Source organism: Zeus faber (genome assembly GCF_960531495.2).
Source record: "Zeus faber genome assembly, chromosome: 8".
NCBI lineage: Eukaryota > Metazoa > Chordata > Actinopteri > Zeiformes > Zeidae > Zeus > Zeus faber.
Window position 1 is genome coordinate 3,068,746 of NC_137195.1, and position 23,995 is coordinate 3,092,740.

Genomic DNA, 23,995 nt, shown 5'->3' on the forward strand with positions numbered 1-23,995 from the left:
CCCGGGATCTCTTGGAAGGGTTCCGCTGTTGATGCTCCAGCCAGCGCCAATTTCACCTTTTGCTTTGGTCGTTTTTTTGTTCCCCCCCCCCCCCCCCCAAATATATTGTAAATGTCCTTTAATATAATATTTTTTTATGACTCAGTGGTGGAAGAGTTACTCAGATCTTCTATTTAAGTGAGAGTACAAATACCCTGACACAAAAGTGACATTTCCACATAGACATTTCTACTGCAGCAAAAGAACACACACATTTGTTTCTCTCCAAGTATCAAAAGTAAAAGTACTTGTCATATCCAGTGTCCTGATGTAACAGAGTACATAATACTTCATCGTACTTTCGCAGTTATTTTTTTCCAACGGATGATGCTCATGATTGTAATTTACAATAAAATAGTACAGGTGGAGTCATTAAACCAACCAGGAGATGGAGCTGATGGAAAATGTATGTGCAGTATAAAAGAACTGGTTCCTGATTGATCTACATATAAATCCAGATAATGAAAAAAAAAACCACAAAAACAATAAACACTATAGTAACACAAAAGTTGAGTGTGAACTATACTGTATATAGCGGAGTAAAAGTCTCCAGAGTCCACGCGCCCCTGGGCTTGGATGTGCCAGAGGGCCCGGGCGTGTCGAGGGCCCGGGCTAAATCGCAGACTAGAGCAGTTTAACAACAAGTCAACCGTTTCGGCACGCTGATTTACAGCCTTCTGTAGGAGACGCCACTGCTCCTATTGGATTTTATACCTGTCTGGTTCTAAACCTGTCAAATATTAATTCTATAACAGTGGGGTCTGGGGTTGCCTTGCGGCTTTTCCAGGACCGCTTTCCCAGGTGAGGGGCAGTTTACTGACCGCTGAAATCCCAAAACTGGCCAAGTAGATTCCATGGCCCGCGGCGGGTGCCGGTCGCTGCCCCAGCTGTGCTCCGGTCCACGCTCCTCATGCTCACGCTGCAGGTCATGAAGGTGATGAAGGTGATGAAGACTCCCTGCTCTTTTTGTTTCTTTGAGGGTCTGACACAGGAGACTCATGCGCCGCTTTACATTCCTTAAAGGTTCAATCCTGCATTTTGGATGGATCCTCCAGAAGTGGGACATTGGTACTGATCACAGAGCGGGTTTCTTGGTAGAAAACCCCACGTCTATGTTCGTTCCCACAACCGCCAAAAGCATGAAACATCTCAAAACATCGCAAATTTTAACACGTTTATTCTTATAATATTGTCCTTTCTCTTACAGCGTAATAATAATTCCTCTTGAAATTCAAGAGTGTTGTTAATGACTGTCCGTCGATCTGAACCGGGTGGAGGACGTCCGTGTGGGGAGAACTGCAGAACAAGTTGAAAAAAGACAAAACAGAGACAAGGACTCACTTCCCTGAGGAGGAAACGGGTTCCAACCTGAAGCCTGCGGTCCACACTGGGCCGTTAAAATGCTCCGGCCACGTTCCACCTTTGCACTCTCGCTCCTCCTTCCCTCCTCTTGGTTGGGATTTTCCTCTTTAAAAAACACCTCCTTTCTCTGACCCCCTCCGCCCCCCGTGCTCTGGGCTGGGGCTCAGTGCTTCCCTCTCTTTGCTCCTTTTCCCTCCGGAGCTTTTCGGTTTTTGTTCTTGTTCTTGATGTTGTGCGTTTCGTAGTAACGTGCGCCAACTTTCTTCACCTTCCCTGCTCTATCCATCGCTCTCCTCTGTGGGAGAGGGGGGTGGGGAGAAAGGACAGAGAGAGGAGACGGGTCAGTAAAATGTAACTATATAATATATATATTATTTTATTATATAATTTTATAATATATATATAATTCGATAATATACCAATATATATATATAGAAGAATATATTGATGTATATATTTATGCAAACTCGCACAATTTCCAATTTTTGTCAGAATGTGATTTTTTTTCAGTTTACTGTATATTGACACTTTTCTATATTATTCTATTTATTATTAGACAGACAGATTTGATGGGAGTTGCTCATTGCAATTTCCCTCCAGACATGAATGAAGTATCCATCCATCTATCTATCATCCGTCTATCTGTCTGTCTATCAATCTATCTGTCTGTCTGTCTATCAATCTGTCTGTCTGTCCATCACTGTTAACCTGTTTGGACGTCAGCTTGGGGGCCTGGCTGGGCCCATCCTCCTCCTCCGCTGCTCTCCTCCTCTTGTTCCTCTGGATTAGAGCTGGATTTAAAAGAAGAAGAAGAAACGTGAACCACGACGTGCCTTCCGTTCCCGTGTGACCGACGCGCTGGGATGTCCTGACCCCACGACGGCAAAGAACCTTTTTAAACTCTGGTGATAACTTAGGACACTCGATACTTTTACAGTATTCAGCGTGAAAAGATGCTGCGGTCGTTGGTCTCCTCATTGTCAACGAGAGGAAACAAAACTGGAGATCTGTTCAGTGAGAGATGATGTGTCGTATCATTTTATATCATCCTGAGCTACAAACACATATTTTCTTTCAACACTGTACGGACGCCGTTCCTGAAGCTGGAGACACTTCTAATCCCCTGGTGGAGACACGGAGAACTACACCACCTCACTCCTCGCTTCCTGACGGGGGTCCAGGTCCTGATGGCGGCGTTATCCAGGAGCGCCGTCTTACTTCTGTGGCACGGTGGCGCAGTGCATTGCACTGCTGCCTCACAGCAAGAAGGTCCTGGGTTCGATTCCCGCCTGGGGCGCTGTTGGCACCGTGCTCCGGCGGGTTATCTTCCAAAAAAAACAGGAGCCTTTCTGTGTGGAGTTTGCATGTTCTCCCCGTGCTCACATGGGGTTTCCTCCACCTCACGTCAGTAAGGACCCCCCTCAAAAACATGCACACATCATGGTCTGACCAGCGATGGACACTTATCACCTGGTCCCCGGGCGCGTCCACGTACGCTGCCCACTGCTCCTGGCTGTGCCCCCGGAGGAAGGACAAGCCAGGATGGTTCAAAAGCAGAGGAGCCATTTCACCGGCCACCATCAAGCATGTGCATGTGTGTGTGTGTGCAAGCATGTGTTGTGGAGTGTCGTGTGACGATTAAAGACTGTTTCTTCTTTCTTCTTCTTCTTCCTCCACCCACACACGGAAAACAAGAGTTCAGAGAAACCTCCACCCGGGATGGAGTTTCCCAAGAGCTTCGTTTCCAGTTTCTGAAACGCAGTTTTGGTGTGGGCGGGGCTAAAACACCAGAACTGGTTTCAAAATCAAGGTGCCAGTATCAGAACTGGTGATGGGGGACGGTGGTGGTGGTGCCACCTGCTGTACGAACGAGGTACTGCCTGAGAGTGAGCTTCAATGGGATCTTGTGAAGTGAATCACTAACAGCAGATAAAGTAAATATCATGGATTGTTTTTCTGTCTGACTGTGCTTGTTATAACTTAGAACTGCAATATATTGCACTACGATATTTGGTCCAATCCCTAATCAGTAGTGGTATTTACATAAGCCAAGTAGGTCGAGAGAGCGTTCTCTGGACGAGCTGAAGATGTTTGATTTTCAACCATCTTGGATCATTTACCTTTCATCTGGGCGTGCGTGTCATCTCGTTGAGACTTGGTGTGGGCCAGCGCTTTGTCCGACAGCGCTTTGGGAATCCTGTGCAGAGACACGAGACAGGAGGAAGGTGAGCTCAGATGGTCACCGCTGCGACTCAATCATGTCAGACTCTGTTTGAGGTTGTTTAGTGCCGGACATTAGAGAACATTAACATGAGAAGGTTTTTGGAAACAGGACATGGTGTCAGACAGGAGACGTATGACTCCAGGGCCGAAACAAAGCCTACGCAAGCATCCAAACGCTAACACGAGCTAACGCCTCCTCGCAGCAAGCACAAGGCTTGGTCGCACAAACAAGACTTGTGCTCTTGTGTTCCGGAGGTGGAAATAGACTTGACCTCCTCCGGGGGGCAGCAGAGGACATATCTGATGAAATCCACAATGATGACAAACAGAAGAGAAAAGATAAAAACAAAACACAAAAAAAATAAAATAAAATAAAATATATATATATATAAATCACAGAGAAAGAACAGAATCTCCCTGAGGAGAGACAAAGAGTTTCTAAAAATAAATGTCTGTAAACAAACATGTTCCACCAGAAACTTTCTGATTCAACTGCCTTGATGACCGGGAGAGATTCCTTAAATATGAGGGATAAAATGAATGGATGAATAAAAAATACGGCATAATAATAATATAAGGGATATAAGACGTTAACATTTTCCAGGCGCCGACGTCCGCACAAATATTTAACTTTTATCCGACACTTTAAGGTGTGTTTCGGCCGCTCGCTGCCCGGCAGCTTCCCGCCAGACCGAACGGGGTCCGAGCGGTGACAAAGCAAACGGGGCTGGAACCGACCTGATGGCAGAGAAGCGCTTGGACTTGGCTCGGTCCAGGAACTGCTTGTACTTTGCGATCTTCTCGTCCATCTCTCGGATCACCTGCCGCGAGCTCCTGCCGCTGCTCGCCACCTCGGACGACGCCGCTTCCTCCTCTACTCCTGCCCCGGCGGACGTTTGATCCTTCTCCCCTTCCCTCTCCTTCTCCTCCTCCTCCTCTACGTCGCTGACCTCCTCCTCGTCCTCCTCGTCCTCCTTCTCCAGGTCGGGCACCACAGGCACCAGGTCCTCCTCGCTGAACTCGGGGGCGACATTGATCTTGCCGAAGTTCTGCCGGACGTTGGCCAGTATCCTCTGGACCTTCTGCTTGTGCCGCTGCTGCTCCGGGGGGAGCTCCACCACCACCTCCTCCTCCTCCTCCATCTCCACCTCCTGCTTCGCCTCCTCTTGCGCTCCTTCAGCCGCCGCCGCTGATGCTCTGACGGCCGGCGTCTCCTTTTCCTGCGGGTTCCAATTCAAACACAGACATGGAGCATCTGCACCAAGCACCCGAATGCCACAGATTTAAAAAGTGCTTTTACTATATTGTTTGAAACCTTTTTTCGTGTGGCTTTGTATCGCCAATTTCCCTGATTTTTAAACTTTGTCTCAATAAAACAGACTTTGAAGCTTGGATGTGGATGTGATAGTCACTTGCTTATCTGATATTAACAACTCCTCCCGGTCGCCCATAGAGGGAAGTGTTTTGCCAAAAAACACCAGTGTTCCGCGAGTCTTTCTGCAACAGCCAGAAAGGCACTGATTTCGAATTTCTGGAATTATGAGAAAAAAATAACCAAGAGAATCTACTTCTCATGATCAGTACAATAGCTGATTGCTTAAGCTATAGCGTTTGAAACTCCGTTGTGCATAACTAAGATAAAGCCTCGCTCTGCACCTCGTTTTAGATGATTCATTTTATTCAGTCTCTCCAGGATTCCAATTTGTTTTTTGTGCTTGATGCGACCAAAAATGCCAGATTTTGCAGTGGATTTTTATTTTATTCCCTTTAGTAAAATTGTGGATATTGGCAGAAAATTGCAATTCAAAAGCATGATTTTTTAATGTATTTTAAACTACCGCCAATGAAGAGCCCTTCGGCATGGTGCCTATAATTGAAAATGCATTCTGCAAATCACAGAAATAACTGGAAATATTTTAATACCCCTCATCATATTAACAGAACAACCGCGTCCCATCTGAGCTCCTACCTCCTGGGCGCCTTCGGGTCCGGGCGGCTTCACAAAGAAGGGAATGCGTCCTCTCTGCCAGTCGTTCAGAACCATTTTGGAGACGGTGGAGAGGTCTGGCTCACCGCCCTGCAACACAGATGGAATAAAACCATTTTTTACATGTAAAAACACTCTTCTGCAATACTCTATTATATAGTTATAACCATTTTTTCCCACCCTGGTACACACGCCATATACTGTGTGGTGGGGGAGTATATATATATATATATATATATATATATATATATATATATATATATATATATATATACATATACATATATACACACACACACACACACACACACACACACACACACACACACACACATACATATACTGTCACTTTATCTGAAAATAAACTGTGTCCTGTATCGCTGAAGCGCAGCCGGAGTTTGCAGCTTGTGTGTTCTAATAATTGAAAGAAGACGTGTTGCTCCCATTCAATAACATAACAATAACATGTCCAGTTGAGGACAGAACAGAGAGCAGCATTTTGTGAGTAGTGCCGCTACGCTCTCCATTAGATTTAACGTTATGGATTACGATAAAGATAAGATCATAGATAAGATCAGTGAACACGGCGGGAACAGACACCTGCAGCAGTGTTGAAAAGTTCTTGAAACTGAAAAGTTCAGCTCTTACGGCTCTCAAGCATTTTCTTTAAACTATGAAATTGTATGAAATATTTAGTTTGTATTTATTCAGTACAAAAAACCCCAAAACATTATTTATAATGATTTAATGTGACTGGACTCAAAGTGTCTTATTGAGAAAGAGTTTTCTTTACAAATCAAGACTAAAAAATACATCTTTAAATCCAATCGTGACTTTAAAATCCTAAGTCAAATCAAATTGTGACACTCCAAATATATACACACACACACACACACACACTTTATTTTTAGGTTATTACAATTTACACCGCGTTCAAAATTATTATGCAAATGATATTTTTCTCTGATTTTCCTGAATAGTTGATGCAAATGACAGTCAAGTCATCAACCGTTAGGGTATAATTTGAATGTTACTGAACAAACCTCCCAATGATAACAGTATGTTATTCAAAAATAAAAAACTCAAAATGCACTGTTCCAAATGATTATGTGCAACAGAGTTTCAAAACATTTTATCGGTTGTAAAGAACTGAAAATGGTCATTTGTTGAATGTGCAGCAATAGGAGTCATATTTACTGAAATCAAAAGCTATTTCAATCAAAAACATCTTGACAGGCCAAGTTACATGTCAACATAGGAGCCTTGATATCCTCCTTCACTGTTCTTGCCTCCATTGAACTTGTGAGTTTTTGGAGAGTTTCTGCTTGAATTTCTTTGCAGGATGTCAGAACAGCCTCCCAGAGCTGCTGTTTTGATGCCAACTGCCTCCACCCTCATAGATCTTTTGCTTGAGGAGACTCCAAAGGTTCTCAATAGGGTGGAGGTCAGGGGAGGATGGAGGCCACACCATGAGTTTCTCTCCTTTTATGCCCATAGCAGCCAATGACACAGAGGTATTCTTTGCAGCATGAGATGGTGCGTTGTCAGGCATGAAGATGGTTTTGCTACGCAAGGCTCGGTTCTTCTTTTTGTACCATGGAAGAAAGTGCTCAGTCACAAACTCGATATACTTTTCCGAGGTCATTTTCACACCTTCAGGGGCCCTAAAGGGGCCCACCAGCTCTCTCCCCATGATTCCGACCCAAACCATGACTCCGCCACCTCCTTGCTGACGTGGCAGCCTTGTTGGGACACGGTGGCCATGCACCAACCATCCAATACTCCATCCATCTGCACCACCCAGGGTTGCACGGCACTCATCAGTAAACAAGACTGTTTGAAAATGAGTCTTCATGTATTTCTGGGCCCCCTGCAACCGTTTCTGCTTGTGAGCATTGCTTAGGGGGGGCCCAATAGTAGCTTTATGCAGAACTGCAAGCCTCTGGAGGATCCTACACCTTGAGGTTGGCTGGACTCCAGAGGCACCAGCAGCTTCAAATACCTGTTTGCTGCTTTGTAACGGCATTTTAGCAGCTGCTCTCTTCATCCCATGAATTTGTGGCAGAAACCTTCCTCATTCTGCCTTTATCTGCACCAACCCGTCTGTGCTCTGAATCAGCCACAAATCTCTTCACAGTACGATGATCAGGCTTAAGTTTTCGTGAAATATCTAATGTTTTCATACCTCGTCCAAGGCATTGCACTATTTGAGGCTTTTCGGCAGCAGAGAGATGCTTTTTCTTTCCCATGTTGTTTGAAACCTGTGGCTGCTTAATAATGTGGAACATCCTTCTTAAGTAGTTTTCCTGGAATTGGGCACCTGGCAAACTAATTACCACAGGTGTCTGAGGTTGATTTCAGTGATCCAAAGAGCCCTGAGACACAATACCATCCATGAGTTGAATTGAAAAACAAAAAATGTAATGTTTATGACACTTCATTCCAATTTGCATAATAATTTGGAATGTAGTGTATAGTTATTATAATTTAAAGGTTTATTGACAGTCTTTACATTTTTGTTATTTTTTAGGTTTATTCACAATTTCTTTCCACTTTTTAGTTCACTTTTAGGTTTATTTAAATTACTTTTCCATTGTATTTGGTTCATTTCTAGGTTTTGTATAAAGCCAATTTTCTTTCCTGTTTAATATTTTTGCTTCAATGTTTTGATGCGAGCTGCTGTTACACTGCTACGTCAGGCATGATGAAGCATCCATCCACATCCTACAGAGTTGACCTCTGACCTTGAGCAGCTTCCCGGTGCGCAACGCCATCTTCTCCAGGAAGTCCTCGGGGGAGCTCCAGGACGGGATGCGGTACGTCTTCTGGATGTACTCGGGCTTGGCGCGCTCCAGCACCGCAGCGATATGCTCCTCCGGGTTCTTGATCTTCTCCACCTGGACCTAGAACCAGAGAAAGAGAGAGAGGACATCTTACACATGTGCCGAGCACAGCGACACCTGATGGAATGTATATATAATATATATTATATGATATGTTGTGTTATCTCATATAATGTTAAGTCAAAATGTCAGAGTAATGTTCCTCCACTACTGACCTTAAATGCTGTTTTTACTTGATTTTATTCTTTTAATGCTTTTATTATTCTACATTGTCTTCACAATATACTCATAGAAAGTTTCCCATCCCAACAGGACAGTTGAACGATGGTGTTAAATGGAGTCATTATGGAGCAACAACAGACTATCTGTGTAACCTGTTTCAGCACTTAGGACGTGTTTGGAATGTGTGTCAATTGACGACGCAAATCTGAAAATAAGCATAATATTTATTAAATGCATTTTCCTCATTTGTTTTTTATTATTTGGTATCCTGTTTATGAAAAGCACTTTGAGTTGCATGTTGTGTATGAAAGCTACAAATGAAGGTTATTATTATGACTGGTACGTGTGGAATTGTGGGGAAAAACAAAAAGAAACATGACATTTCAACAGTGGGGGTTGTTTTTCAGATTCAAGAATCCCTCTGGACCCCCAGGGAAGAGAAGGAGGAGGAGGAGGAGAAGAAGATGAAGAAAAAGAAGAAAAGAAAAAAAAGAAAAAGAAGAATAATAAGAAGAAGAACAAGAAGGAGAAGAAGGAGAAGGAGGAAAAGAAGAAGAAGGAGGAGAAGAAGAAGAGTAGAAAGGTTCTGGACTCACCACTCCCTTCAGCACGATATCAGACTCGCTGTCCTCAGAGGGGTAGACGACGCCAGGGCAGTCGATGAGGAAGATCCGTCTCATCAGGGTGATGTACTGCCACACCTGGGGGTGTGGATTGTGGAGGGTGGGGTGAGTTCTGGCATTACAAGATGAAATTCAAGCACTTTTCAAGTACTTCTGAAGCACAATTCTTTCAATTTTCAAAGGCTTCACACAAAAAAAGTGGTGCATTCAAGGCCAACTCTGAATTACTGTAATTCCCCTCCATCAGCTACCACCACAGGTCTGACTTTTAGGGTAGTAACCAGCGCTGTTTTTTCACCGTACATGTGTTTGCATGGCACCCAAACAGATGTTTGATTTAAAATTCATACTAAATTATGATCAAATACATGTATTAAACAGAGTGAAGTAGATAGTTAAGCCTTCTTCCAATAAAAGCCTGGTCCCCTCTGCAGTTGAGGTAGATAAAGTCCCCCATCACGATTTGAGGCAATAATGTATAATATTTATATTTGTTCCCTGGGAACCCTCAGGTGTTCAGGCCGATTAGACTTCCCAGGTGGACTGAGGTCAGACATCTCAGGCATAATATCATCAGTAAAATTGTCAATTACAGATATCTAGGTATTTGTCAAAAGATATTGTAAAATTAACCAAGTTAGTCGACCGTTAGTTTGTGGTAATTCACAGCCTATTGATCGGCATGGGATGAGTTTATTTTCCTGCTTTTGAGACGAGATCTAACATGGTTCTGTGTTCAAAAATGAATTTTTAAACTTAAGTTACTTTTGTGGAATATTGGACACAGCTCTGTATCAGGTCTTTGTATCGGGGATATTCTCTGGTACCAGTATCACTTCCCGATCCATTCCCTGTCAGTAGGGTTTGTGGCTGCAGGTGGTGGGGTCGGGTGGTGCAGTACCTTGGTCTCTCCTGCAATGGGTGCCACGTTGCAGACCTTCTTGGACCTCAGCGTGTTGATGACCGAGCTCTTCCCCACGTTTGGGTATCCGATGAAGCCCACGCTGATCTGCTTCTTGTCAGTGTGCAGCTGGAAACGGACGGAAAACAACAACAACCCTGATCTTGTGTTGAAATAATTAGTTGACCTGCACCACCCAGCGGTAAACACATCACATTACAGGGTGACAGGCCTTATCTCAGACTGAAATCAAATGTTTTAACCTGGACTGAAATGGCCTCAATCTTGGTTTAAAATAGTCTCATAGTCGCCCTAGTCATGATTTAAGAAAATGTGATTTCCTGAAGGAAGATTAGAGCGAACCCACGTCTAAGTGAAGCTTGAATTCAACCTTTGGATTAATGGGCGTGGCCTCCAGGTTGACCTGGACAAAGACGAGCATCAAGACCAGACAGAAGGAGCTGACTCCTCCTCCATGTCCTTCGTCTCTGACTTCCTAGTCTAGAACTAATTTATCTTCAGCCCCTTTCCAACGTGCACGGAAAGCTGTAAATCTACTGGCAATGTTCTGCATTGATGTCATGTGGGAAAGGAAGCTGTCTCGATGTTCTGTAAAAGTCTTCCCGTAAATTTACCCACTCTAAGTGGGATCATTTCTGGCAAATTGCTGGTACAGCTGTGAATGGAAGTGTGTGGGAATGGAAGCAGTAACATTGCCATCAAGTAGGGGTGAAGCCGAAGCTGGGGCACTGTTGCCACCGTGCTCTGGTGGGTTATCTCCTGATGGGGCGCCTTTCTGGGTGGAGTTTGCATGTTCTCCCCGTGTTCATGTGGGGTTTCCTCCATGTAACATCAGTAAGGACCCCCACCCAAAACATGGTTTCCTCCATGTAACCACCACCACCACCATTTGAAGCATGTGCATCTGTGTGTGGTGTGTGTGCGCCTTGTGATAAATAAAGAATCTTCTTTTTCGATGTGGCAATGACTATCTCCTGCCTTTGCTGGATATTTTTTATCCAGTGATGTTATGGATTCCGTGTGGGAAAGGGTCTTTCAATGCAGCAACGTCTCCAAAAGGCATTTTTAAAATCTGAATTAACTGAAGCAGGATTAGCTTAGTCCTGATTTACATCAAATCCTGTCAGTGAAGCAGGAAAGTAAGCTAGACAGTGAAGACCAAACAAAACAACCTCACAAACATTTTGGTTTATTCTTCAAGGCGTGGTGGCTCTGAGGCTGCAGCTCACCTTGCCGAACTGCCGGAGGAGCTGGATGAGCGAGCCCTTCCCAAAGGAGTTGGTGAGGCTGGCGTGGAAGGCCAGCGTGGGGTACTCGCTGGACAAGATGGCCACCCAGCGCTTCTACAGCAGGATAACATCCACGTGACAGAGAAAACAAGTGACATCCATTTTAAAATCAGCGTTTTATTATATAAAAAAAAAAGGATGAAGAGAAAACAAAAGAGCAGATTGTCCACAAACTCTACCTCGATACTATTACATCCCCAACTCAACCTGTCTCTTATTCCCCGCACCATCCCTAGCTCTACTCTCCCTCCCTCTCCACCTCTACTCACCCTCCCTCTCCACCTCTACTCTCCCGCCACTCTCTCTCTCTACCAGTGGTGGGACAAAATAATGATACTAGAATATATTGTGATACTTCCTCTTGCAATACTTAATCAATACACTGGCTCCAAATATCGATGTTTTTTATCAAAACATGGTGGTGCCCTGAAAGAGTCCAACAGAACCGCACGGGTCGCCCGCCACGGTTGGGCTCGCATGTGAACCGTGGATTCATTGGAAAATGGAACCATGGTGGTGAAACAGAGTTGTACTGACGCTGTTACTTTTTAAAGTCATAATTCCTTAAATGTGGATGAGTGTTAGAGTGAAAAGCAGAGACAGGACCGATGCTGCTGTGTTTGACTCTGGAGCACAGTGATTGGTTGACGCTACGTGGCCTGTGTTGCTGATACTTTACCACATGTGGTGAATGAGCTGTGGATACAGACAATGTGGCCATGTTGGAGCGCTCAACATCCAGTAGTAAACAAATAGCATGTGTACTGAGAGATGCAGACTGCTCTACTCATCCACTGGAACCTTCATTCTCAACTGATTTTCATGAAATTCAGTTTGTTATAAACGTCAGAAATTGAACATGATACTGGTTTAAACATGATTCACTACCATGTATAAAGGAAGACGGTGTCATGTGCCTCTGCTGTTTGGCTTTAAGCTTTAATTTAACAATGGAGTGTTTAAGAGATCATTTAAATATTGGACATCAGTTGTACATGGTTTCATCTCAGTTTTCAAATTTTGTAAAACTGACACCACAATGCAGTGAATAAATCAAATTCCTGCCTTTTACCGTTTTAGGGTGCTTTTATTCTCCAGTTACACAGATATCGGGATGTATCTTAGATCAATTATCTTGCGTCACTTCTCTTAACTAATCTTGTATCAAGCATCGCAGAACCACTGTATCATGACACCATCGCTATTGTGATAGTATCGTGAGTTACTCTGCGATTCCCACCCCTAACCTCTACTCTCCATCTACTCTCCACCTCAACACTACATGTACTCACTACTCTACCTCCCTCTACTACATCTCTATTCTCCCTCCCTACTCTCCTAATTCTCTATTCTCTATCCACTGCCCCTCCCTCTCCACCTCTACTCTACTGTCTCTCACTATTCTACCTCCCTCTACTACACCTCTACTCTCACTATTCTACCTCCCTCTCCACCTCCTCAAGCGCTAACTCTACAGGGAGCTAATTAGGGAATCCACAAAAAAATAGTAAATATCTTGACAAAGTAAAACCTAAAAAGAGAATAACTATTATTACTACTACTATTATTTCTCGCATAACATTTCTTCTTTTTGATGATTTTCAAGATTAATACTTCAAGTGAAACCATCAATCTAAATTTGTTGACTGTTTTTTTGGCAATGCAAGTGTATCTGTACAGCACACAAGGGTAATTAAAAGTGTTTTACACAAAAGACAGGCCTTTAATAATAATAAAAAAACAACATATATACAGTATATAACAAATACTGGACATCGGTGGCTTACTGTGACCCAAGTGGGGATGAGGTCGCATTTGTTTAGGACGAAGATCAGATGCTTCCAGGGTTTCTCCTTCTTCATGTAGGTCTCTATACTTTTGGACCGGGTCCCCATGGGGTCCCGGGCATCCAGCACCTGGATGATCACGTCAGATGAGTCGATCACCTGCAGAAAGCGACAAAGACAATTGCCAAACTGAAGAAAACACTCTTCTGTTGTGGATGGGTGGATCCTTCATTTTTTCTATATTGATAAAATAATAATAATAAATATAAAGGGCAACGTGCAATAAACCAAAAAGATGAACGCTGTGGAAAAATACAATAATGGCAAATAATTAACAATTAAAAATAACAACAAAAATAAACCAGAAAAATCAACCTAAAAATAAACAATGAACAATTAAACCTTTTGCAATGTTATTTAGATTTAGGGCTGCATGATATTGAAAAAAAACTGACATTGGAAAAAATTTGGTCCACTGTGACTGGAAGTCATTTTGCCAAACGCCACGTTCTGCCACCTATGTTTACACTTTCTCCCATGCACGCACAAGTAACGTAAAGCGCCGTGTTGTAACATATTGGCCCAAGCAGTTCTGGCGGAACAGGACGCTTGGTGAAATGACTCATTGGATTGATTATTGCAACATTTGCTCATCATCTCCCCCTCTGCTACCGCTAGTGGGAGAATCATGAACATACTTGTGATTTTGAAATCTAACTCTGAATCGTGACACCCCCGCTGAATACAAAATTTAGTTTGGGCATATATTCTATGTTTGTGATATTATGTGTGTTAGAGTTTCCATTATCAGGTAATTGCTGATTTTTGACCGGGAAAATTTGTTCAAGTCGGGCATGTTTAAATCTCTCCGGTCATAATGTTCGGTGAAAATAACCCCCTCCAAGCACTATTGGATTTTGTGCTGGGTCGATCATTTCGATATAGAATTCGACAGATCTGTTCATTTCCGTGCTTGGCAAATGCAACAGCAAGCCAATCAGTTTGGATGATCTAAAGCTGACCTTTCACCTCTGACCAATCACGTTTGTTGATATATAACTAAGCCCCGCCCCCTCCCTTGTGGACAGGTTTCGTTTGTAAACACAGTAAACACACGGAGCAGAGACAGAGCCGCAGCGTCTAAAACTCTGAGGAGAAACAGAAAGCTGATGTGTCGTTGAGACACAAACATCCATAGTTTGGTGTTTTTTTTGTATATTTAAGTTCCGACCCAAAGCAGACGGTAAATATTCATTGTGTAAAATATGTCAAAGGGACGTCCCGATGAAGACGGACAACACCACACACTTTATTATTTATTTAGACCTACTTGTCATATTACTTTTGTTTTTGATTTGATAAAAAATTTATTTAAGTGAAATATTAATTGAAGCGGCTGCACTTGTTACTTATTGTTCCCGAAAGGAAATAATTTGATTTAAAGTAGTAGAATTTGCTGTATTTATTTATTTTTAAAAAAGCGTTAACTGACGAGGATATTTAATTTGAAGATTCAATAAAAAATATTATACATCTACATGCCTTGATGTCATTCTCTATAAAGCCTGCTTATCAATTGCTTTTACTCTCAATAAACACAGATAATATTTGACCGGAATCTCTCCTGTGTGTCTGGGACATTGAAATCTCCTAGGACACTTGGACTGGCACCAATCTTTTCGAACAGAAACTCTGGTGTGTGGTTGTGCTACCTTGTACAGCTCTCCCCAGATCCTCTTGGACTGACCCTTCTTGAAGATCTCCTCGCGGACCTCCTCGCTGCAAGAAAACGAAACAGGAACACACATCTCGTCACCGAATCTCACGACACTGTGCACATAGTGCGGATAACTGGGCTCTGATGAGTCTGACATCTTACGCTTTTCGTGTAACCCGGCTCTGCTGAAGGGCCTGAACCCCCCTGGAGGTGTAGGAAGCTCTCTTACCGGACTCCTGAGTCCTCGGTGACCAGGTCCTTGTCCTTGTCGGCGTCGTAGCTCTGCGATGAGGCCTGGGCCTGCTCCAACAGGTCCTTCACATCCCCCACCACCAGGTTCGGCCTCTTCCTCTGGGCTTTGGGCCCAAATGTGGTCTCGAAGCCTTCCGTGTCCAAGATGTGGACCTTGGAGTTCTGGGAGGGGAGGGGAAGTAAATGTGCATTTTATGCAGCTCCATTTTCAAGACAACGCGATTTTTCACCACAGGAAAGGCTGAATAGAGAGAGAACCAGGACGATCACAGTATGGAAACGGCTTTATACAGAATGTGGGAAACGACAACAACAAACCCGAAGTCTCATATATTTCTATGGAGCTGGAAACGGCACGCAATAAGCTCCGCCCCTCTGTGGTGTCTGCTTCTGGCAGCCGAGCGTCCAGAATTTAGAATTCTTGCGGCACATCGGACACAAAGACCAGAAGCCACTGTTTTGATTGGAACCGGGCTTAAAACGAATAAGTTACGCATAAAAACTGATTAAAATGATGATGATGGTTTGGGGATGGGTGTCACCACATCAACTACCAATAAAGTTCTTTTTATATGAATAATTGTGTTCATATTTTACTTTGTTCGCACTTTGAGACACATTATACAAAGGACATTTGCAACTCTCAATAGTGGAAAATGGAGAAAATCTGCTCCACCTTATTTCAAGATGAGCCAAACTCAAAATAGCCAAAAATATACAAGCAGCCAACATGGTAGGAAAAGTTTTAATACGCTTCGCCGGTGCGTAAATATTCTAAAAGGTGCGTTGTCCCATCACGCTGAAGAACTTTACAGCCTGGTAAACATCATTACACACACCGAGTTACCCCATAAAAGAGAAAAACACCAGACATACAAAACAGATTCGTTTACTGACCATAAATGGAAGAGAAACGTTTGATTTATTGCTCGGTTACAGCTGGACAGCGAGTAAGCTCAAGGTAAAGCCATGCGGCCACAAATTCAATAAAAAGGGGGAAAAAAAAAAAAATGTAAATACACAAAACAAAAACAGGAGAAAAACGATTGTTTCGTGTTGCAACCACCTTTCGATACCGTCGAACCAGCAGTCTTTCCAGGAGAACACTATAAACAGATCCCCGCAAATATGCAGAGAATTGGCCAATAACACGGCTTTCCCTGCGCCAACTCTGATTAGAACTCCAAATCATCTCCAAAAAAACACCCCCCCAAAGCCGTGGCTCGGAGGTACCCCTGCCGTGGGAAACCAAACAAACACTCTACAGATCTTTGTCAGAAACGCAATGTTTAGAGCTTGGGGTTGTGTTTTGTTTGACCGCCCACCAGGGACATTTCACAGGGATCGCCAGTTTCTTTGAGAAACCAAACGTTGCCTCGTGAACCAAACACACTGCGGTTTTTCTGTTCCCGAACGAGCCGGTGCCACCACTCAGCAGAACAGAGTCCCGACCAGAGGAGGCCCAGAACCGAGAGTGTTCGGTTCAAGGACTTGGGAAAAGGATGGATCAGAAGATGAAAATCCCAATCGACAGCCCAAGCACCAAAGCCTCCTCACTCACCACTCACTGACCGCTTAGGGCAAAAACAGAGTTGGAAACAGATCAGCCAAAAACATATTGAGGGTAATAAGTAATAGATCACGCTGACACAGACTGGTTTTGACTTGTTAGAACATGATATTGTACATCCAGCATCCAAGAAAACAAAACCATCATCCGATTCCACCTCAAAAACAACACCAGAATGTTTTCATTGCCCGTCTCAAAGCGGCTTCTCTTGCCTGCCTTACCCTTTGCATGGCCCAGGTTGCTATGACGACCCCTTGAGAGGTAAACATCCCATACAACAGCCCATGTACAACTCGTGCCGGCCATTAAAACAATAACAATAAATCAGGCAATCATTTTTTCCTCAATGCCAAAATAAAACAAGCTCAATAATTTTATGTAGTCTTACGTAGCCGTGTTCATTTATAGAAGCGTTACAGAATAAACTTCATTCAAGCAGCTGGACTTGTTGCTTCCTCTTCACGTCTTACTTACATTGCGAGTGCTACGCAATGTTCATTGTATAAAAATAGTGTTTAGCATTTATATTAATATTTGTTTTCCTCTATTTTCTCAGAGATTTATTGAGTAAAAAAGAATGGAGGACGGTAAATGCTGCTACGTTTTGTTGGAACTTCTTTGCAGATTTTTATTTATTTTTATCAAATTTATTTTGAAGAATTTCATTCCGCCAATCAATGTGTTTAAGCATCATGGCAAACAACTGTGTTCTTTATTTAAAATAAAAAAAATATTAAAATAATAAATTAAGCATTTAACAGAAATTTGTATTTTCATATATATTGTCATTAATATTTTTATAAATTGGTAAGAAACATTTAGTCTTGATGACAATTTTGGTCACATCGCCCAGTACTATGTACCTGTACAACCATGTCAATTTCTTTAAAACACCTCACATCTTTCACACAAACAAATAAAATCCACCTTTCAGCCCTTAGACAGACAGAGGGATACACTAGAAGCACGACTAATAACACTGATACTGAATTGTGGAGCTCCCCTCTTGTCCCCAAAATAGCTGTGACCCGTGGAGGCATCGACTCCACCAGACCCTGAAGGTGTTCTGTGGTATCTGGCACCAAGACATTAGCAGCAGATACTTTAAGTCCCAGAAGTTGGAGGTGGGGCCCCCATGGATCGGGCTTGTTGTTCCAGCACATCCCACAGATGCTCCATCAGATTGAGATCTGGGGAATTTGGAGGCCAAGTCAACACTTTGAACTCTGTGTCATGTTCCTCAAACCATTCCTGAACATTGTTTGCAGTGTGGCAGGACACATTATCCTGCTGAAAGAGGACACTGCCATCAGTGTCATGACGGGGTGAACTTGGTCTTACCAATGTTTCGGTCTGTGGTACATGTCAAAGTAACATCCACACGAATGCCAGGTCCCAAGGTTTCCCAAGAGAACATTGTCCAGAGCATCACAATGCCTCTGCCGGCTTGGCTTTCTTCCCATAATGCATCCTGATGCCATCTGTTCCCCAGGTAAACAACATTCATGTAGTAATACTATGTACAGTATACACATCGCCAATACAGATTTTCATTTCATTTTATTTTCATAATAAAACATTGATTATTAAATATTTTAACATTGTCATCTTATCATTTTGAGTTAATATCCATCATCGGAGAAATCACATTTTCTTATAATTTGGTCTCATCGGGTATATCTGCACGACAATGTAGGGCTGTGACCATGAATTGTTTTTTTACTGCGTCGGTGGTGGGGGCACTTTTCCTTTTTTGTCAATGTGCATTACAATAACAGAGTAAAACAGATAGAATCTTACAAAATGCATAGGGATAACATTTCAATGAGGAATTAGAAGTAAGGCGAATCATAAATATATTTTTATATATGTGTGTAAATATATTTTTAGCTGTGTTAGCGAACGTCACCTCGATCGCTGTGCCCTATTCATATTCGCATTGATCAGCATTATCTGATTAGATTGACAAAATTCGGAGTCGAGTACAGCCCTGGAATAAATTAATAATAATCGGACAGATGGACTGCCTCGCACGTAACACTGACGTCACAGGCGGCAGCAGACTCGGCCGAGCAACTGAAGTTCTTGGACATAGGATGGAAGACGGTCGATGATGATAACTTAGCAATGCTTGTGTTTATATTTCATATCCTCCTGTAAATTTCACCAGCAAAAAAATGAAATACAAAAATAAATAAAAATTCTTTGCAGTAATGAGCTCCATGCGGTTATCGTCGTAGCCCTACGTCAAAACAAATACATATCGCATGATCTGATCACATTCACATGACAGGACCGCTGCACATACAGACTACGCCTCTAATTCACCACAATGGTGAGATGGCTGATTTTGACGGTGTTTATTGTTCATTATTCACTATAAAACAAAAATAGAACATGGAACTGTCACTCGAGTTCCAATATAATAGAACATGGAACGGTCACTGAGTTACAATAAAATAGAATGTGGGACTGTCACCAAGTTTCAGTATAATTCAACCTGTAACTGGACACAACATATATGGAAATATCCAGTTCAAACTTCAAATGAAAGTCTCTTTAACATTTAAGTGCAAATATACTTTTCTATTATATTTCTATGCTACTTGCCGTTACAAAGTAAATTACAATCATTGTGTGGCAGTTTCACCTACCACGCGCCACCAAGTGGCAATTTCATTGCCCTCCGGCACAGAGACACCGAAGAAAGGGTTGTAGACACGGTTTATTGTAGAGAGAGGGCCAGTTGGAATTAGCCCAGGAGCTGATGGACCTGTGTCATGACCGAGCGCCTATCCTGAGTGTGTGTGGAGATGGGGGTTTTACCTGCTACCCATCAGACCAACCAACGAGCAACAGGTATGCAGCCACTCTGATCCCAATCACCTAGATCCAGGTCAGGTGCAGCTGCTCAAGCCACACCAACCTCACACCACACACTATGTTCCGGTGACATCTTTCTGAGTGCGTTACTTCATTGAATCGTTTCCCAACTTTACCTGATTTTGGATAACAGATTTCTTGTTGTTTGCACTGTGGCATCCTTACTATTTCCTGGCTTTGACCCTTACCTGAACTGATTATCAGATTTTGGAATGTGGACTTTTGCCTAGCGCTTGTTAGCCTGTCAGCTTAGCATATTGCTAACTATGCCGGCATCGATGCCTACCTCTGTGGGAACTGTTTGCGCCTGGTCAACAGACTCGGCGCTCTAGAGAAGTCGGTCTTCAAAGACCTCCACAGCCTGCGTAAGGACGTGAAGAAAAAGGATGAACTGTTTGTGCGTCCGATCTCCATCGCTAGAGCTCAGGTTAAGCACATCTCCTGCTCCATGTCCTCCGCTGTGATCGGGCCAGACACAGACTCCACTCTCCCACAGTGAGAATGGATCCAGGGATCCATTCTCACTGTGGGTGAGTCGGGTCCATCTGATGCCCAACCGGGTGTGATAGAGGAGCCATTGCCCAAGTCCTGGACCTGCTTCACCCCGGGCCTTGGACCCTGGTGGTGAGCTGTGGCCGGCGTTGTGTGCGCTCCTTGTGCCGCTCTGTGTCGGAGACTCTCTGGCTGGAGAACAGATTCCATTCCATTCCTGGAGCCCACAGTCGATGTCAGGGATATGCGGGAATTTAATACAACACAGTCAATTAATGCTATTATATAATTATAGAACGCAGAATCGTGATTGTGGCGCCTCCCTTTGCGGCTGCCTGCGCGAGCACCTTGTGTCGATTACGCACATTTTGTTTTTTTTTGTATTTTTAGAGCTTATAGAGCTTATTGTGCATAATCACCGGGTGTCATGACATTTCACTGCATATATGTATGACCGTATGTGTATGTATGTGACAAATAATCTCTTGAACTTGAATTCCCCCGTTTGGGGGGGGGGGGGCCTCAGAGTCCACCGTGGAATCGAGGGCACCGAGACAGTCTCTACCGCCACCTGCTGGATCAAAACCCGTCTGCCTCCACTGTTCTCATCCACGTCGGAACCAACAATCTCAGGAACAAACAATCGGAGACACTTCGAGAGGACTTTCACCGTCTCCGGCCCGCTGCCGTGTCTCAGTGTTGGAGACGTAAAATTCACGCCTCCTTCAGCTACACACATGGCTCAAGGGATACTGCTGCTCCCTCAACATAGCGTTTGTGGACAACTTTGGCACCTTCTAAAACTGTTCAAATGTCTTCAGACATGATGGAGTACATCCAAATGTTCACGGATCACGTCTCCTGGCCATGAACATGGAACTTACGTTAAAATCCTCTGTTCACTCCTGATGTTTGGTGAGTCTGATCCACTCTACTGACATAAATGACCGTCACTCTGCTTTACAAATTCCTGTAATTATAACCCATAGAGCAAAGTCACGTAACTTCCCTGTAACATACAGGAATCTAAACAATTTACTACCGGTTTGGACTCCAACTATCAGTGCCCTGCCAAGCCATGCACCCAGAACAATACAAATGCCTTTATTCAACATCAGGTCACTAACTAACAAGTCATTTATAGTTAATGACCTTATAAGTACCCATAACCTGCCACCAAAATCTGAATGTGGCTGTCTTGATGAATTCTCTGAGCCACTGTCCAAGGTCTCCACTGATTATGATTGTATAATTATCTCAGGTGTTATTAACATTCATGTTGACAATCAAACAGACCCAGATTCTCAACACTTCATTAGCCTATTGGAGGCGTTTGACCTCACTCAGCATGTTTCTGGACCCACCCGTAATAAGGCGCATACTCTGGACTTGGTCATATCAAAAGGACGTAATATCACTGTACCCTATGTCCTGGATGTTGCTATTTCAGTTCACTGTTGCATATTCTTTGACGTGTCTGCTCTCCCTGTACAACAGAGGGGTACCCACACAATTAAAAAACGTATCATTCCCAATAATACCATTGAAACCTTTAAGAGAATTGTAAATTAGTTACCGCTGTTCAAGGCATCACCAACTGAGGATCCTGTGAACAACTTCAACTCCAAAATACAAAATATCATTGATAACATTGCACCTGTTAAAACTAAAAACATAGAAAAACAAAAAGCGCTCTGGAGAAATGGAGCGGTTGTTAGGCAGCTTAAGAGAGAGGGCCGCCAGGAAGAACGAAAATGGAGAAAGACAAAACTTGAAGTTCATAATGAAATTTACTAGGATATATTATTGCCTCAACATCCAGAAATGAACCTATCCTCCAGTTCTCCAGTAATATGACTGCTGCTATGTCTCACTTTGTCCCCTTAGACATAAAAGAACTGGACACTATTGTTGGTCAACTCAGGTCCTCCACCTGCAGTTGGGACCCTCTCCTTACCACATTTTTGTTAAAACTGTTTCTAACTGCCTAGCACATGAGGTATGAGACATTTTAAATGGCTCTCTTCAATCAGGTATATTTCCTGCAGCATTTAAAACATCTGTCAATAAACCACTCAGAGCAATCTTGATGCATAAGTTATTGCCATCTACAAGCCCATTTCCAACCTGCCGTTCCTCAGCAAAATACTTTACTTTAAGGTAAAAACAGTTTACCTTGAGCTTAACAACTAACCTCAAACAGCCTTTTAGACACTTAATCTGGTTTTCGACCTCACCATACCACAGAAACAGCTCTTATAAAAGTAAAACGATCTGCACTTAAAACACAGATGCTGAAAAACGATCTGTTCTTCTGCTCCTGGATCTCAGTGCTGCCTGACACTGTTGACCATTACATTTTATGAGCAAGATTACAAAAATGGGTCGGCCTATCTGGCCTGGCTCTAAACTGGTTCAAAACCTACCTACAGGACAGGCAGTTCTTTGTTTCCATTGGAGATTTTGTGTCAAACAAAGTGGATACTGTATGTGGAGTGCCCCAAGGTTCAATTCTTGGCCCATTATTGTTTCAACTCTATATGCGCCCACTTGCACATATTAAGAAACACAAGATAAATTACCATAACTATGCAGATGATTCACAACTGTACATATCCCTATCTCCTGATGACCTACATACACTCCCTCACTCAGTGTATTAATGATATTAATGCATGGATGTCACAGAACTTTTTACAACTGAACAAAGATAAAACAGAAATAACTCATCTTTGATAAAAAAGGTTCAAAGACAGGAAAATACAGCTCATCTCAGTTCTCTGTCTCTGGAGAGCAAGAATGAAGCCAGAAATCTGAGTGTAATCATAGACGGCAATCTAAATTTTGAGAGCCATATCAATCACATCACAAAATCAACCTTCTACCATGGGGCGCTGTTGGCACCGTGCTCTGGCGGGTTATCTCCCAAATAGGAGCCTTTCTGTGTGGAGTTTGAATGTTACCACCAAAAACATACACACATCACCATCGTCTGACCAGCGATGGACACCTGGTACCAGGTCCCCGGGCACGTCGACGATGCTGCCCACTGCTCCTGGCTGCACCCCCGGAGCGAGGACAAGCCAGGATGGGTGAAATGCAGAGGCCACCATTTTACTGGCCACCATCCAAAAAGCATGTGCATGTGCATCTGTGTGTGTGTGTGTGTGTATATATATATATATATGTGCATGTTTTGTTGTAGTGCGGTGTGTCATGTGGCGAATAAAGATTCTTATTGTTCTTCTTCTTAAAAAAACATTTCAAAATGAAGAGGCTTCCTGTCAAAAGCAGACTCTGAAAAACAAATCCCGAAATCAGCTGTGCAGCGGCTACAGTTAACCCAAACTGCAGCTGCATACGTTCTCACTGGGACTAAAAAGTTTGAACACATCACACCTGTTCTTAGATCTCTACATTGGCTCCCAGATAAAACCAGGATTTGATTTGACGATTCTGCTGCTTGTATATAAAGCTCTAAATGGCCTTGCACCTCAGTATATAAAATAAATGCTAATTATACACAAACCAGCAAGAACTCTCAGGTCCACAGGCAGTTGTCTTTTAACTATCCCTCGTTCTTAGTCTAAAGCAGGGGAGGCTGCCTTCTGTATCTATGCCACAAGTAAATGGAACACCCTGCTGAGGGATCTGAGCGAAGCCCCCAACTGAACACTTTTAAAAGCAGGTTAAAAACCTTGCTGTTCACGACAGTCTATGACTGACTTCTGAGTGTGTGTGTGTGTGTGTGTGTTCTCTATGTTGTGAGATTTGCGTAGGTGTT

At 43.1% G+C, this 23,995-nt stretch overlaps 1 protein-coding gene across 2 annotated transcripts in view; it reads right to left on the reverse strand.

Annotated features, from left to right (window-relative positions):
* Positions 1-1,199: 1,199 nt before the first annotated feature.
* gnl2 (G protein nucleolar 2) overlaps positions 1,200-23,995 on the reverse strand; it is a 29,860-nt gene continuing 7,064 nt past the window's right edge. Inside the window, exons 5-16 of one of the 2 annotated variants that reach the window (XM_080006096.1) lie at positions 15,244-15,428; positions 15,010-15,076; positions 13,298-13,456; positions 11,451-11,561; positions 10,201-10,329; positions 9,273-9,377; positions 8,356-8,514; positions 5,594-5,701; positions 4,363-4,844; positions 3,522-3,598; positions 2,110-2,192; positions 1,200-1,696 (exon numbers count right to left, since the gene is read on the reverse strand). In XM_080006096.1, coding sequence (XP_079862222.1) covers positions 1,565-1,696; positions 2,110-2,192; positions 3,522-3,598; positions 4,363-4,844; positions 5,594-5,701; positions 8,356-8,514; positions 9,273-9,377; positions 10,201-10,329; positions 11,451-11,561; positions 13,298-13,456; positions 15,010-15,076; positions 15,244-15,428 — 1,797 coding nt within the window. In that variant the 3' untranslated portion in view covers positions 1,200-1,564. Of the gene's footprint in view, positions 1,697-2,109; positions 2,193-3,521; positions 3,599-4,362; positions 4,845-5,593; positions 5,702-8,355; positions 8,515-9,272; positions 9,378-10,200; positions 10,330-11,450; positions 11,565-13,297; positions 13,457-15,009; positions 15,077-15,243; positions 15,429-23,995 lie in introns of both variants that reach the window. The other variant, XM_080006095.1, reaches the window with a different exon arrangement.